At 37.4% G+C, this 18,342-nt stretch overlaps 1 protein-coding gene across 2 annotated transcripts in view; it reads left to right on the top strand.

Moving 5' to 3' along the window:
- The window catches only part of LOC137653715 (tectonic-like complex member MKS1), a 109,799-nt gene that overhangs the window by 60,446 nt on the left and 31,011 nt on the right, over positions 1-18,342 (top strand). For both annotated transcript variants that reach the window (XM_068387316.1, XM_068387315.1), the window contains exons 8-11: positions 2,185-2,293; positions 3,054-3,225; positions 13,277-13,405; positions 13,817-13,915. In XM_068387316.1, coding sequence (XP_068243417.1) covers positions 2,185-2,293; positions 3,054-3,225; positions 13,277-13,405; positions 13,817-13,915 — 509 coding nt within the window. The remainder of the gene's footprint in view (positions 1-2,184; positions 2,294-3,053; positions 3,226-13,276; positions 13,406-13,816; positions 13,916-18,342) is intronic.

Below are 18,342 nucleotides of genomic sequence, written 5' to 3'. Positions count from 1 at the left end.
TGCTGCAGTTGAGTGATTTATTAATACCTTTATATATATTTGTATAATGGTATCAAAAGTTCAGTAGTGTACTGTATAGTATAATCAACAGTTGGTGAATAAATGATTAAGGAAATTTACTGTAATTCATATTTAATAAATTCCTCTAGTTAGTATTAAATTTTAGACCATGGGTATTTTTTTTTTTAATTTTCTCAATATTAATTCATGAGGTATTGTTTAAGACTTCTTCGCTTTCACCTTTTAGCTTATCCTTATTGAAGATGAGTCTCGGCTAGTTGGTTTAATTATTTAGACCAGAGCATTAGCATGACTAGATCTTTCCTTCACTATCCCACCTCTATCAGAGCTTGGGAGCTGGCCATATGAACCTTAGGTGAGAGTCATAGACCCAAATGCTCCTATTGTCATGTATCACCATATAAACATGCTATTCCACTTGAGGAGCATGGGTAGTGAAAGAAAACCAGGAATTTTTTAATAGATATTAACATTTAGCTAGCCCAAGAAGGAAGCCCCATTAACCTCAGAAAAGCATAGAAACAGTTCATTTCATCATCAAATTCCATTTTTTATACTGTACAGTGTTTGTATTGTGACATATGGGAAAATATACTGTATTACCATTAAGGGTCCAGGTCGGTATGCCAATACTGTATATGGGGGTATGTGGCGAAAAATGGAAAATCTTGAAAATATTTGCTGAGCTTTGTATGGCAATGGAGAATGTGTATATGAAATATTTTGTCAAAATTACTCTTACTTTCATAGTTACAGGGTGTAACTCAGTAAGCCAAAAACATTGATCCCTACAAGAAAATGCAACACAGGGTATTTCTTCTGATATCGTAAATTTTGATTGTTATTACATTTTAATCTAAAACAAATTGTGAGCAATGACATCTGTATATATTCCATGAGTCACAAGTCAGGAAGTTATGATTACACCCTTCAGTGCTAGCACAAACCTGAGTGAGTTCACGTTTGAGTTTGACCTCTGACATTCGCTCGCTTTTACGCCTGTTTTTCTTGGTTTTGGCAAGAATTTCATCATGCCAAAAATGAAAAGAATTTAACATCTTGCTAACATAAAGAAGAAGAAAATTTGCTATAAGAAGATTTCAGAAGTGGATAATATTGGTAATATTAGTGGAGTTAGTGAAGGAGAGAGAGAGTATGTTGTGGATGAATGAGAGACCAGGAGCCTAATGAAGCAAGATATTGAGCAAAGGAATCTTCCCTTATGATTAGATTATGAAATATAATATTGTTTTGGTTTATTAATATCCAAAAAGGAACATTGAATTCCTAATAATCATGATTTATTAATATTGTCTTTATTAAAATACAAACAAATACTTTGAACACCCGTATCTCAAAACTACTGTATACTTTTTAACCTTCAAATTCTATCTTCTCCCCAAGTTTTAAAGATATAGCAATGAAATTTGGTATGTAACTTGGAAAGACATTATAAAACAATCAAATTGAGCCCTTTTTTTCCAATTTTTGTTTAATATTTTTCTTTCTTTCTTTTTCCCCTTATATAAAAGGTTTATGGTTTTACCATAATGAAGAAATTCATATCTAGCTAAAAAATTACTTTTAGAAAAAAAAACTCATCTATTTAATTGGAGGTCTACATCAGGTATATATAGGGTAGTAATCCAAGGTCTCAATATGAAGTATCATGGGAGAAGATAGAATTTGAAAAACACTCATTTTCAGGATAAATAGCCCTGACGTCGCAAAACCAAAGGTCAGAGGCAAAAATCCTATACAGTTTAGAGATGTCCTAAGTTACCTTATTAAGTGGTATGAATGTCAAAGTCCTGTCCTTAAAAAATGGCATTAGCCAGCTGGGCCCCTTAACTAGCACTGTATACAGAAAGGGTCAAGTACAGTATAGAAGGTTAGTGACCGTTACCTAACTATGACATCAGATACCATACACAAAGACTACTGTATTTTTAGTCCATCACTACCAGTCTAAAACACAGTACAAAGAATTCTCACTACTGTATTGTTATTCCCTGCTGGAGAAATTGATTTTAATTTCATGTATTTACAGTATTTAGGAAAATCAGGGAGCGAGATACATTAGAACATTATTTCATTTGCTTACTAATATTGTTGCTGTTGTTGTAGTCTATAGTATTCTAATGTCTCTTTTTTACCAACTAGGTTAGAGAGTTTTGGCTCGGACAATGCATTGTATGAATACAGCATTAGCCATGCGTCCCACATGCGTTCTGCTGAGGACAAGAAGAGGGAGCAACAAATAAAACATCAAGTATGTTTTTTTTTTTAATTGCATGATTTTTTTGTACCAAATAAGCAAATAATATACAGTAGTACCTTAAATTCCCTTAATGTTCAATGGGTTGAAACTTCAGTTCAGACAGAAATTTGAGGTTGTCTTCAGATATTTTCTTTATATAAACAAACATTTTTTCTAGTCACTTTTCTGATAAAAGTGTATGGGTTTTTCTCCATTTGTGATAACCTTTAGATATGATAGTGCCAAAGAATTCAAACTTACTGTATGTGATAAACCATGTAGACACCATTATTTAGTAACTTTTTAGTGTTTGGTTCCTTTACAATTTATGAATGGATCAGTGCATGTGCCAGGATTGACAAATGGCCTAGTATGAGTGTATAGTCATTTTATAGCTTGTTCTAAAAATGAAAGATTGAAATGCCATTGAAATGTATACTGTACAGTATAGTGTTTTGGTGTCGTTTTAATATTTTTTCATTTTATTCTTTTAGATTCATATAATTGTTTGGATATTTTCCCCATTTTAACAACTATAATACAACTGTATTCCCACAGGGTATGCTTAGCATCAGTAAAATTAAATCAAGAGTAGAAGAATAATGGCAGCCGTAAAAAGCTGTAAGACATAAAATCATTGAAATTAATGTATTTTTTTCTGATTCATTTTATAGCAAAACAAAATTTGAGGAGCTTTAGACCATATAATTTGATAATTCAAAAGTTATTGTCTGGCACTAATTTAGGGATATTGTATTCCATGAATAAACAGATAGAACGTCAGCGAATCGAAGAAATACAACAGAAGGTTGGATCAAACTGGGATGATGATTACCTGAAGGATGGGGAGCTTCGTCTCATTGTTAATGGAGAAATTGCAAGAGCCCATCACTTTGATGATGCTGATAAACTTTACATACACTATATGTTGCATCTTCCCCCGGGTATGTATACTGTAACATTATAAATATTCAAACAGAAGCAGAGAGAAAATGTTGATCTAGCAAACATGTTTTGCTATCAGTCCTCTTGTGTACACCAAGTCCTCTGATTACAACTGTGTAAATCTGTGATGTTTCAAGGGTACGGTACTTCTCCAGTAAATTATTACGAAATTATGCTTGAACTTCTGATGCTTGCATCATTGCTGCAAATGACCAGACTAGTTTGCATAAGTGCAGTCAATAGATTTTTTTATTTTGTAACGGAAGAAAATTAATTATGCAGTGCGTGAACAAAGAAAACAGCATATGAGCTCTCCCTCAGTTCTTGTTTCTATGCTGTTCTAGATTGACATTGCCTCTGTGCTTCTTTTGTAACTTTTTGCTCACCATCATAGCTCCCAAATGTAAGGCAGAAAATAGTGGCAGTGCATCGAAGGAAAGAAAAGCCATCACCATGAAAGGGAAATTAGTCATTGTGAAATGGGCAGAAAAGGGAGAAAAGCTATCATACATTAACCACATGCTCTGGTGAAGCCATTCAATTGTCTCGACGATTATTAAAGTCTAAGATCATATCTTTGATCATGTGAAGGGATCTGCTCCTATGAAATCGACATTAATTAGGGTATATCATTTTGATCTCATTATTGATATAGAGAGACTGTTAGTTCTTTGGTTGGAAGACCAGTCTCAACGGCATATCCCTGTGAGTCTCACATTAATTCAGGAGAAAGATTGTTTGAGGTGTTGATAAGGGAAAAGGGGGAAGGGAGTGAAAGTGAAGTGTTTGTGGCCAGTAGCGATTGGTTCATGTGGTTTATTATGATATTAAATTTAAAGGTGAAGCTTCTAGTGATGATGAGAAAGCACCAATGTGTATCCTAATGTGGTAGCTGAGATAAGAAATAGTTACAGGTTTTTTATATGGATGAGAAAGATTTAGTTTGGGATTATTTGCCGAATCATACCTACATCAGCAAGGTGAATACAGCACCTGGCCATAAATCTGGCAAAGAGAGAGTGAATTTTTTTTCTTGGGGGTAATGTGACTGGTGACTACAAACTAAAAGCCCTTGCTTGTGTATAAGACTGAAAATTCTAGGGCATTCAAAAGCATTTGGAAGGGTTGGTTGCCTGTTATCTTGTAATCCGATAAAAAGTTTTGGTGAAAAATCAGGTATTTGAGGACTGGTTTATAATTTTTTGTACCATTAGTGAAGCTGTATTTCTAATGGTTTGCCCTTTAAAGTGTTGCTAGTGCGGGACAATACCCCCAGTCACCCTGCTCGCTTGTATGACTTTCATCCAAGTAGCAAGGTGGTTTACCTTTTAGGTACAGTAGTAGGTTGGCCAGGGCACCAGTCACCCATTGAGATACTACTACTAGAGTTATTGGGTCCTTTGGCTGGGCAGAAAGTGCTACATTAGATCCTCGCTCTCTCTGATTACGGCTCATTTTGCCTTTGTCTACACATACACTGGATAGTCTGGCTTATTCTTACCACATTCTCATCTGTCCTCTTACACCTGACAACACAGATTACCAAACAATTCTTCTTCGTTCAAGGAGTTAACTACTCCAATGTAATTGTTCAATGGCAACTTTTCTCTTGGTAAGGGTAGAAGAGACTCTTTAGCTATGGTAAGCAGCTCTCCTGGGAAAAAGACTCCAAAATCAAACCATTGTTCTCTGGTCATGGGTAGTGCCATAGCATCTGCACTACAGTATGCATGGCCTTTGCTGTCTTGGATTAGAGTTCTCTTGCTTGGGGTTACACTTGGGCATGCTGTTCTATCTTATTTCACTTCCACTTGTTTTTTTTTTATGTTTTTATTGTTTATTGTAAAGAATTTAATTTAATGTTACTGTTCTTGAAATATTTTATTTGAGTGTTTACTCTTCTCGTGTAGTTTATTTATTTCCTTGTTTCCTTTTCTCATCGAGCTATTTTTCCCTGTTGAAGCCCTTGGGCTTATAGCATCTTGCTTTTCCAACTAGGGTTATAGCCTATCTTGTAATAATAAAAATAATGATACCACAGCCATTTCACAACCTATGGAGAAGCAGGTAATTGAAGCGAATGAGGAGGAGGACATACAAACCTGTAGCCAAAGTGATTTACGACCAAGAAAACATGGCAGAAAGTTTTGCATTGATAGATGAAGAGTTGGAAAGGTTTGAACATGAGGACCCCAACACTGAGAAGTATACTAAGGTCTGCAAAGGAATATAGGTTTTATGATGTGTTACAAGCAGATTTTGGAGGAAAAGAGGAGTTTGTGTCCAAACTAGACTGGAAAGTTACTTCAAGAAGGTAGAGAGTCCTGCAACATTTCATGTGCCTTGTAACTCAGTTGCTTCTTTACTTCCTTCAGCTCTTTTAATAGTTTCTGACTCTCTTACCCAATTATCTCCAGCACTTTTGCAGGTTCTTGGAACTCACTTGCCCCAGTATCTCCAGCACCTTAAGTGTTAAAGGTGTCTGGTTTCATTTCCAGTTTCATCTGAATAGATATTCACCAGAATGTCAGCCAGGTAAGCCCAACCCCATACTGTAGTGCCCAACCACAGCAGTGGCCTCCCCAGTAAACAGCTTAAACTCACTGTCCCAGGCGGGGATTGATCTGCTGCCATGTGAATGCTAGGTGAAGACATTACCACTGTACTAGCCAGGTATTTTCCAGTATATCCAGCACCTCCTGCAGGTTCTCCAGGCTCACCTACCTCAGTATCTCCAGCACCTTCTGCAGTTTCTCCAGGCCCACCTACCCCAGTATCTCCAGTGCCTTAGGCAGGTTTTGCAGACTCACTTGCCTCGGTAGTATCTCCAAAAGCTCATGGAGGTTTTCCAGGCTCACCTACCCCAATATGTCCAGCATCTTATGGAGGTTTTGTTGATTCACTTGCCTCAGCAGTATCTCCAAAAGCTCATGGAGGTTCTCCATACTCACCTACCTTATAGACTCACTTTCCTCAGTAGTATCTCCAAAAGCTCTTGGAGGTTCTCCACAGTCAAATACACCAGTATTTCTAGCACCTTATACAGGTTCTCCAGACTCACCTGCCCAAATAGTATCTCTAGCACCTTAGGCAAGTTTTGCAGACTCACTTGCCTCAGTAATATCTCCAGAACCTCATGTAGGTTCTCCAGACTCACCTGCTCCAGTATCTTTTACCCCTTCTGGAAGTCCTCCAGACTTGCATGTCCCAGTAACTCCAGCCACTTTTGCAGGTTCTCTGAACTCAACTGCCCCAGTATCTCCAGCCCCTTCAGCAGGTTCTCCAAACTCACCTATCTCAGTATCTCCAGTACCTTCTGGAGGTTCTCCAGACTTGTATACCCCAGTATCTCCAGCCCCTTCAGCAGGTTCTCCAAACTCACCTATCTCAGTATCTCCAGTACCTTCTGGAGGTTCTCCAGACTTGTATACCCCAGTATCTCCAACACCTGGAGTTTCTTCAGACTCGTATACCCCAGTAACTCTGACACCTTCTCAAGGTTCTCCAGACTCGTATACCCCAGTATCTCTGACACCTTCCAGAGGTTCTCCAGACTTCTTCCTCTTCTTCTTTGTCTACATCTTTTCCTACTTCTATGAGGGGGCGATGTTTCTGGTCAACTTTCTTCATATACCTCTGTCCCACACCTCATCACCGGTTAATCCATTTGATCGAAGGTCATCCTTGATACAGTCCGCCCACCTTCGTTTTGGTCTCCCTCTCCTCCTTGTTCCCTGTACCTCCATTTCCATCACTCTCCTCCCAATATACTGTTCATCTCTTCTCATGATGTGACCATACCACCTCAGTCTACTTTCTTGGATCTTATCTGATAGTTCTCTAACTCCTGTGGTACCCCGAATTACCTCATTCCGTATCTTGGATCAGAGCTGCTAAACATTTTTCATTCATGAAATGTGAAAAAGCTGATTGATGGCTACTTGTGCTTCCAGGTGAAATATGCTGTCTAAGAACACTATCTTTTTATTTGTTGAGCAAAAGATATTCAATTATATGAACATCTGAAGACCACAAATGTGGGTGTATATACAATTAATTGGGTTGTGATGAAAAAAGTCAGCACTTCATCCAATATCATCACCCAATTGTTAGCATTTATACAAACTATTGGTTCTCCATAAAAAAGAATAACCAGAAACAAAACATAAAATGCATATAACTGGTTCCTAATTCCTACCAATATCAATAAAAACAACAAAACCTATGCTAAGTACTGTACTCTACTGTACTAGAAGTGAAGTTAGGTATGAGGATGCTTCCATAAAGTCTTCTAAAATATCTCTAGGCCAGTGGTAAAACCCACTGGCTGGTACAATGAAACAACCTCTGTAGAAAAGAATACAGAAATCTCAAGTAAAAACCTGTCTCAATAAAGTTATTACAGTGCTTACTATAATACATCACAAAACATTATTAAGGAAATCCTTTATGAAGATGAATGAAGATGAAGTGTACTGTACATACATACATATACCAAAGGCACTTCCCCCAATTTTGGGGGGTAGCCAACAACAACAAGAAACAAAACAAAAAAGGGGACCTCTACTCTCTACGTTCCTCCAGCCTAACCAGGGACTCAGCCGAGTTCAGCTGGTACTGCTAGGGTGCCACAGCCCAACCTCCCACATTTCCACCACAGATGAAGCTTCATACTGCTGCTACCTCCGCAGTCATCTAAGGCACCGGAGGAAGCAGCAGGGCCTACCGGAACTGCGTCACAATCGCTCGCCATTCATTCCTATTTCTAGCACGCTCTCTTGCCTCTCTCACATCTATCCTCCTATCACCCAGAGCTTTCTTCACACCATCCATCCACCCAAACCTTGGCCTTCCTCTTGTACTTCTCCCATCAACTCTTGCATTCATCACCTTCTTTAGCAGACAGCCATTTTCCATTCTCTCAACATGACCAAACCACCTCAACACATTCATATCCACTCTAGCCGCTAACTCATTTCTTACACCCGTTCTCACCCTCACCACTTCGTTCCTAACCCTATCTACTCGAGATACACCAGCCATACTCCTCAGACACTTCATCTCAAACACATTCAATTTCTGTCTCTCCATCACTTTCATTCCCCACAACTCCGATCCATACATCACAGTTGGTACAATCACTTTCTCATATAGAACTCTCTTTACATTCATGCCCAACCCTCTATTTTTTACTACTCCCTTAACTGCCCCCAACACTTTGCAACCTTCATTCACTCTCTGACGTACATCTGCTTCCACTCCACCATTTGCTGCAACAACAGACCCCAAGTACTTAAACTGATCCACCTCCTCAAGTAACTCTCCATTCAACATGACATTCAACCTCGCACAACCTTCCCTTCTCGTACATCTCATAACCTTACTCTTACCCACATTAACTCTCAACTTCCTTCTCTCACACACCCTTCCAAATTCTGTCTCTAGTCGGTCAAGCTTCTCTTCTGTGTCTGCTACCAGTACAGTATCATCCGCAAACAACAACTGATTTACCTCCCATTCATGATCATTCTCGCCTACCAGTTTTAATCCTCGTCCAAGCACTCCAGCATTCACCTCTCTCACCACTCCATCAACATACAAGTTAAACAATCAAGTCAAATAAAGACTAGAGACATGACCTAGTCAATAGAAATACCTGTACAAGAAATCAGACAAATACGTTCTAGTGACCTGAGTGAATCATATATGTACCAATGAATTGGAGGCTGCCAATCTTATTTTCTTCTCTTAATGAGAATGGCACTGTGTCTGATAGTATAAGCACCCAAAAAGACTGTAAAAGTCATGGGTCTGTTGTAAAACCAAGATAATCTGCATTGTACTATTAGTGCCCACTACCATAAGCCCTTGGATTACAACAGAGATTTGTTCTTATGACATGTTATAACTTAAGCTTTGACAGAAGTTGGAACACACCTAAATACAGTGCTGTACATAAGCACTAAAGTCTTTCACCTATGCTAATCTAATGTTAAGTTATGATCTAGGGCATAAAACACACTTTATTTATGAGATGAAAAACATCACCAGGAATAAGAAAAATATTTAGGACATGAATACAGTATGGTAAAATGCAACTAAAAAAGTACTGAAATACTATTTCTTACTTTTACCCCTGTGATTTGCTTGTGGCTGTGGCATTGCAAGGGATGGGAGACAAGTCTAATGGGAGGAGGGAGCTGGAGATGCCCTAGAGCCTGACAAACTTATGAAGAAAATCAATGATTCTTCTTCAGTTACTTGAACTGACAAATCAAATCAATCAAAATATTAATAGAATAGGGGAACAGTCAATAAGGTAGTTCAATACTTCTATGGAATGTTGAATAGTCTTCCGTAGCTACTGAAATGATACTGGTACGGAGGATTAAGGTTTGAGAATGTCCCAGAAGGGTGACTGAAGGTCAGATGAAAATAGAATGATGATATCAAATTACATGACTTCACGGAAGGGCGGCATCAAGATGGGACATCAGAAGTCTTCTCCAAGAATTCAATAATTGTGTAGAACTAAGGCTAGGCTGCAGGCAGTGTTGGCTATTTCTTGTCACAAGCAGGGAGGGCTGGCTTCTTCAATTCGTCTCTTCTTCTCATCCATGACAGGATTTTGGAGGTAGGGATTTGTTGTCTGAAGGGAAGGTCAGAAACTAGCTCTGTCAGACCTCTAGTCTTCTCTGGTTCTTATCTCATAAGGATGTGGTTCCTATCTGGTTCAGACATAGTTCCTCTCTTGTTCTATCTTGTCTGGACAATCTCTTCTTGAGGTTGATATACCCATGTATGGGTGGAGCTAATTACGATGGACAGTTGTCATTTCCATATAGGGAGTTTTTTACAATTCTATATCTTGATTGGTTTCCTCAAAAACTTCCACTTTGATCATGCCATAGAAGATTCTAGAACAAATTTTTGATCCAATCCGGACCCTGTGTAAAGCCATAACAAAAGGGTGGTACATATCGACCTGTAATGACATTTTTCATAAACAGAAATATCCCTCGAGGCTCGGTTTCTCAAAAAAGCTGCCTCTACTGGTTAAAGCAATGACAACTAGGTCCAGACAAGACAGTTACTTTATTGCTGCAGGCACTCTTCATCGAGGCTCTGTTTGTTTCCAAAATGCTGACTACAGTGAGGTGGTGACAGCTTTGACCAAACCCTATGAAGTCGAATCTCGTTTTGCTGCTTACACTTTGGGAATAAATGTTTGTTTCAGTAATATATTCCAGAAATAATCTTGCATCTACCCATGACACTGTTTCCAGATAAATCCAGTAGGAAATGTGGCAGGTTTATGACAAAGCCCGCTGTTGATCTTCATCATCATTCGAGTGGGGAAGAAGACCTCATCTTGCCCGCGCAGTAGGTCTTTCAGGAAAGCAAAAATATCACCTTCCCCTAGCGAAGGTAAGACTCCTCCTTCATTTGAGGTTTGCCTGTGACTGTACAGACTAATATCGATGACCTTATCCCAAGGAAGTTGTGTCCTACCCAGATGCTCTATTGCCAGGGAAGCTGTTAGAAGTTTTGGCTGCCACCAGGTCCTCCAAAGCTGCTCTTTCGGTGAATATCCCAACTTCTGTTACACCTATAGAGATGCTGGAGGGCGTGGCACCTGCTGGTGTACAGTAGTCTCAACTGCTGTTGAAGAGGACTCTGTGACCTCTTTCTCTCTGGTACTGCCATGGTTTGCCTCCAAGATCTTGACTCCAAAAAAGGCTGGTAAGAGAAAGAAACATGTGTGTTGCTCCTCTTCCTCATCTACGTCAGATTCTTCAGATGCTACTGCTCCTGAGAAGGAGAAGAAATCATTGAAGAAGTCCAGGAAGTCTGATCTACAGAAATATAGTGAGACTACAACTAACCTCTCTTATTATGTGCAAGAGAGAGGGAGAGAGTGTGTGTGCGTACATGCGTGTGCGCGTGCGTTGGGGAGTACTGGGGAAGGACCCAACCAGGAAGGTGACTCATTACGCAGTACAAGAGTGTGCTCTCCTGCTATCAGTACTCGTTTTTTTACCGGACTGAGCACTTGGTCTGTGAGTCATTACGAAAGGCACTACCCTTCTCTTTCATTTCTTGGATGAACAGGGAACACCTCAATCCCTCTCTCTAGGGATGCTTCAGTATCAAAGGGATGAAGGTTGGCTTGTAGTGAAGTTCCATCACTCGTGTGAGATAGAGAATTAGAGGTTGGCTTGTAGTGAAGTTCCATCACTCGTGTGAGATAGAGAATTAGAGGTGAGAGGAACCAGCAATCGATACCCTCGCTTTTACAAACAATGAGATATTCTCTTGCTTGAGTGTGATCGGGTTACAATCCTCACTCGTTTTAATTCGTCATCCTCGGGATCGATTGCTGCATGATCAGTTGTCTTGTGATTGGACACTACGTGATCGTTATCATGGTGTAACAAATTTCTTTTTGATTGAGAGATTTTTCTATCATTTTTCAAGTCTCTATTAAGAGGTAGAATGAAAAGATGAAAACCCTTTTTACTAAGCTCTTTAACAAGCTATAGTAATGATGGTTTCATTTAAAGCAATGCGACCGAGTTACTTGTGTTAGTATATAGAAATTTTGGTTGTAAATACTTCAACCCTATAAAAATAGGAATATGAGTAGCATAATTGTATTGACCCTAGATGAGAAAAGAAGACAAACTTTTAATTACATTGCCACAACACACATGGCTAAAGACAAGAAGTATATAAAGACAGGTGTACAGTATATGGAATTTTAATATTTTAGTGATCTGTATTGAATTGAGTCAGTTACTTCAGTTACAATTTAAGTTTATAATGGTATAATACTGTTAAGAAGTGCAGGATTTGTATAACTAGCAAGTTACATGTATAATGATGTGTGCTATTAACCAGTCTTAGATTTGTTGCTGAAGGATTTCCTATAATCTGGTAAAATCCCTAATTCAGCAAAGCTGTGAAACTAAAGGTGACACATTCTTGATAGCGGACCTTGGAAACTGAAATTTTAATGCTAGAGAAACGAAAGTAGTATAAAAGAAATAGGCAAAAGTACTGGATGAATTTCTCTTTGCTAACTATAACTAGGCTACTTTCAAATGGTATCAAGAACCTACATTTAACAAAGATGGCACAAAGCCAGGCTGAGGATTTATCACATGTATTACAATAAGATGAATGGAATCTGAAAGATAAAATGAAGGATGATTAAATTAATACAATCCTTTAAAAAATGATCAACAAGTCTGGGGATCTCTGTGAGGTATGCATTGGTGACATAGGATACTTATGCCCATGCTTTGTATTAACCCTTTTACCCCCAGGCTATTTGGAAATTTCCAACCCTTAACCCCCAGGGGGTTATTTTTTCCCCAGCACATTTTGCAGAATACATTTTTTAAATTGCTCTAACAGCCTTAATTTTTGTCATAGAGAGGTCAGGTTGGTCTCATTCTCTTGGAAAATGCCTGAATTTTCTCAAAAAATTATTAAAAATACGAAAAAAACATTTTTTATAGCATTTTTTTGCAAGGACGTACCGGTACGTCCAAGGGGGTAAAGGGATGGCTTTTGTGAAACGTACCAGTACGTCCTTTGGGGGTAAAAGGGTTAATGGCTGCTGTTGATCTTTTTTCTAAAGAAGACTGGTATATTTGAAATTTCATTTGTTGCTAAATATAATAGTTTATGGGTATTTACTGATGCTTATTTACTAATTATTTTTCTTATAATAATTGTTAACATTTTGAAAATTTTAATTTATCACTTAGAATTTGAACATTAATGTTAGAACAAACCCTTCATGTCAGCCTAAGGAAAGTCATATATTCTGTCTATGGTATGGTTGAGTTATCTTAAACAATATTGATCACAGTATTATTTACATGAAAGGCAGTATATGCGTACAGTGCAACTTAATGTTATATGTAATCTGCAATAAACTTATACAATATGTGTTCTTTAATTTTGTTCAGTTTGTATTGTACTCTGACTGCAGGTAAGGTTTAAATGCAAAAGGAAAATATATCAGCATACATATTACAGGATGGAAGGTCAACAAGGGATCAGTATGTGAAGGTTTTACACCTGCTTGCTCCATGAAGTTTATAGATGATATACCGACTGCTCAGTATTCTACTCCTTTTGTGATTGATGTCACCCGTTCAAAATCAGGTTAGGCGTCCTATATATTTTTCTGTGTTTGCAGTGAAAAAAAAAAATTCTTTTAGCCTGCTGCTCCTTTAACCCTTTTACCCCCAGGCTCTTTGGAAATTTCCAACCCTTAACCCCCAAGGGGTTATTTTTTTCCCTGCACATTTTGCAGTATATTTTCTTTAAATTGCTCTAACAGCCTTAATTTTTGTCATAGAGAGGTCAGGTTGGTCTCATTCTCTTGGAAAATGCCTGAATTTTTTCAAAAAAATTATCAAAAATATGAAAAAAAAATTTTATAGCATTTTTTTGCAAGGACGTACCGGTACATCCATGGGGGTAAAGGGATGGGTTTTGTGAAACGTACCAGTACGTCCTTTGGGGGTAAAAGGGTTAAAAGATATCTGAAGTCTTTTATTCTCCTTCTCTTAGGTCATGATTGGCCAGTACTATTACTAGGCTGTTTCTCAATTGACTGGTGGGACAGAGATCGAGATGAAGGCTATGCAGCTTTTGTTCTTCCATTGCCAGGTAAATTTTGATTTTTTGTAGGGTCATATGATCAGTAAAGATTAAGAAACACTTTATTGTTGATTTGATGAATATAATAGTTAAGGCTTTATTAAAACTTCTTAGAATACCAGCGTTCTTAGTGGTCTTTATTTCTGCTTTCTATATGCATTCCCTTTTAATGGTGTTTTATCATTTAGAGGTGAAATGATAACCATGTTAACCTATTTCATTATTTTTACTGTCTTCATAATACTGTATTTTGTTGGATTAAAACTTGATTTGTTTGACAAAGTAATTTCTGAACAATAAATATTTCAGCAAATCTTACTTTTTAGTCATCAGGCAAACAATATTGAAGCGACTGCATACCGAAACATGATTAAAAAAGTTAATACATCTCTCCCCTCCCCCCTTGTGCTGTTTTGCCATCCCTAAGCATCATGTATTTGGAGAAACACTAACCAGTGGTAGAGGGAGTACCAATAACTTTATTCACCTCTTGTCACTGGTGCTGTTAACAACTTATTCCCTTAAGAACAACTTGTATTTTTTAAGATAAACAAGTATATCTTCCTCTGGTTTTAAGTTACATTTATTTTCCAAGTGTTTAGTTAATAGGCTTATATAGAAGATTAAGAACCACAGTCCATTTTTTTGTGTGTCCTAGTGGTCAACAATGTGATTTAACCAGTAGGTGGGAGGAATAAACAAATCATTCAAAATTGTAATGGCAAAATAAGTTAGTAGCCACTAGAGTTAATGATAGATATTTTAGGCGTAAGAGAAATTCAGACGGCAATTGACCGGTAAAAAATTAGGAACTGTTTTCAAGTTTTATTAAATAGAATGTTTTTTATTCCCATTATAAAGTTTAGGCGAGTGACAAAGTCAAGGTACAAATGCTAGTACCAGTTAACGTATGTTTAAAGCCATAGGCCAGCCTTTTCAGAAAGTAGACCTGTAATAATTTACAAAAGATTGATAATTTTTGTGATATTTCTCAGTGCAAAAGAGAATCAAAATCTTCTCCTTAAGCTTTGAAGTTTCAATGTTACTTGCTTCGTACTAGGACAAACGGATATCTCATATGGTCTCAGATTCATCTTTATCGAAACCTTTAGTTACCAAAATTCAAATTCTTGCCAGATGCAGTTGGAATCCGAGATAGAATAACAGGTCAGGCAGTCAGATGCTTTATCCACTCCCATTACTTTTTTTTCTGTACCTAGCGTGATTGATCAGCCTTTATGTGCAGAAATTAATTGTATGAATTCCCTTGCCAGATGAAAGAGTAAATTAAGTTTAGAAACATTTTCAGCTTTTGAGAGCAAAAGATTAAATCCCCATATCCCCCACAGTAAAGATTTTCCTGATGTGTATAATTTTGATGTAAATATAGAAGCTACACCATTGCCCCATCATACGAATGAGTTCCATTCCTGAAGAAACATTTGTTAAGTGAAAATCCATTCACCGAAGTGCATTTTCCCATTGACATATTATAGGATACGTTCCTACGAGCTCCTCAAAGTTCACTTGTCAACCAATACAAGGCTTAATATACAATGTAATGTAATAGGATACCTAAACAATTTGTTTTATTAATATTAAGTAAGGTAACAGCAATCAGACAATGACGGTAAAGAAAGTATATTTTGTTTCGGTGAATAACAAAATTAAGGGATTTTGACGAAGGAAAAATCTATTTCTGGGGAGAGACCTGTGACGCCCGGTGAAAAGTCCTTCTATCTACCTTTTCTGATATAAATCTTCCAAATATACCAGAGAAAAATAAAAGCATGGAATGCAGAGGTTACTACCCTCGCGCGAGCACCTCGTGAGTGTCGTGTCTACATCGGGGGCGTGTGAAAAACCACTATTCACAGGCTGTCTTCCAATTAGATAACTCCTTCATCAAAGGGAAGGGCCATAACAAAGACCCTAGAAACCACACTTGCACCACGCCACCGCTACCCACACGAACACCCTCCAGGTCATCCTTCTGTTTTGGACTTGCCCGCAAAGTTGAGATTTTTTTGCCCAGTGTTTCTCGAAGTGTTTGTCGTTAATTCAACATGACTGACGTTGCTACTTCACCTTTACCAATGTTAAGTACCATAGTTTGTTTTGACAGCTTATTGCAGTACCGGGCATTTGTTCTGTTTCCAGTATTGTGGTTTTTAATTTTGGAAGCGATTGACCTGCCTCGGTATCGGCAGCCATTTTGGGTTGTGTTCGCTTCGGTAAATTTTCAAGTTATTATTGCCCATCTGGTACTCTGTCATCTAGGTTATATCACTTACGTTTTATGACCAATTTTATTATCATTATTTTTTTAAGTTTTTACTATGGTATTTATTTGCTAGCAAGTCCAATTTGGACCTACGAAGAATAGCGATTTAGTCTTTGTTTAGTTTTGTACTCGCCTCAGGATGCTCGATTTAGACTAAATCTTTGTTTATTTGTTACGTTGTCGTTATTCTTCGTTCTTGGTTACTGTATTACAATTACTAAGAAAAAAGCAATAAATTTTATTATTTTTTCTTATCATATTGTGTGATGTTGGTTTTTTATTATGTAACCTTGAGAGCGAGAGCATAGAGTGCTCGTTTCCTGTTCTACAGATACGAGTTACCCCTTCTCTCGTTTTCTTTATTAGCTCGAGTAAGAGAGGTGGATTTCCCGTTTTCCGTTTTTTTACGATCACGAGTTATTCATGCCTCCTCTTATTATCCGAGTTGATGATATTACGTTTAATGTTATACATGTTTTATTGATGTGGTTACTGTTAATATAGCTAGAACTATTAATAGGTTACGTTAGTGTATGAGTCATTAATTGGGGTCGTTTTATGCCGACACCCTTAGCTCCGCCTTGAGTTATACTCCGCTGTGGAAACAGAGATCACTCAGACCACTGGTGGCCAATCTTTGGTTTTAGGTGTATGATACCGTAGTGATATTTCCATTACAGTAGAGTCACCTTAAGAAAATGATACTATAGTATTAAGAAATATCGGATAGTCGCTGTATGAAAAGAATAAGTGAACTAAACGTAATCTAATAATTATAATTCACAAAATAAAGCATCAGTCATGTTGAATTAAAGACAATCACTTGCGAAAACACTGATCACAAACAAATTAAGACTTTGCGGGCAAGTCCAAAACAGAAGGATTACCTAGAAGGCGTTCGTGTGGGTGACGGTGGCATGGTACAAGTGTGGTTTCTGGGGTCTTTGTTACGGCCCTTCCCTTTGATGAAGGAGTTATCTAATTGGAAGACAGCCTGTGAATAGTGGTTTTCACACGCCCCTGATGTATACACGACACTCAAAAGGTGCTCGCGCGAGGGTAGTAACCTCTGCATTCCATGCTTTTATTTTTCTCTGGTATATTTGGAAGATTTATATCAGAAAAGGTAGAAAGAAGGACTTTTCACCGGGCGTCACAGGTCTCTCCCCAGAAATAGATTTTTCCTTCATCAAAATCCCTTTACTGTATTTATAATACAAAAATTAATAACAATCTTAGTTACAAATTACTAATCAAAATGACTCAAAACTTTACAAAATAGAATAATTATAATCCAAACAGTAAATGAAAGTCAAAAGGAAAAAAAAAGATGAAAAGCAAACATGCCATTAGACTCGACAATAAGTAAAATACAGGTATGAGAGAAAAATATTTTTAATGAAAATATTTACCATGGTATGATAAAATGATAGTTCAAGCATTAATAGAGTACAGTACTGTTTCTTTTTGGAAATAAAGAAGATGGTTTGGAAGTTTGCCTTAATCTGCTGATCTGGAAAGCATAGATGGTAGTTGTCCATCAACTTATAAATGAAAACAATGGAAAATATTACTTATTCGCTGTTTTTGTTTCTTAATACGATACTATTATGTGAATGTTACATGCATTATTATTGGATACAGAGAAGTGAAACATCCATTTTATCTAAATCTTTTTTATATCAAATACAGCTGTTCGTTCATTCGTTTAAGTGTTCCACATAAGATGGGCCAATCTTAAACAGACAAACAGAAAGTCTTATTCCACTGGCAAATGCAACCTTATAAATGTTTTTAGAAAAATATATCACTATAATGGTATTTAACAAAACATTACAATATTCAAGCAATGAATAATAGCCGTTCAAGTACAGTACAACTTATTCTGTTACCTGTGTTTTCCACTCGTTAACACATTCTTCTTTAAACACAAGATTTACCAAAGCTTTTTCTATTTCACTGTCATTTGTAAATTCACCTTTCTTTTCTTTCTGGCTGCTTTACTTTTAATAGTTGCCAAAAACTTGTTGACTTCACTATCACTGATTACACTTTCAAAAGGCCAATAAAGGGTTACTTGACAGACACAGAGTACAGGGCTCAAAAACAAGCAAATGGAAGTGAAGTCATCCATGACATCAGATTACCGCAG

The sequence above is a fragment of the Palaemon carinicauda genome, chromosome 14 (genome assembly GCF_036898095.1).
Source record: "Palaemon carinicauda isolate YSFRI2023 chromosome 14, ASM3689809v2, whole genome shotgun sequence".
Classification (NCBI taxonomy): domain Eukaryota; kingdom Metazoa; phylum Arthropoda; class Malacostraca; order Decapoda; family Palaemonidae; genus Palaemon; species Palaemon carinicauda.
Note: the sequence above shows the minus strand (reverse complement) of the source record. Positions and strands in the feature narration are given on the sequence as shown.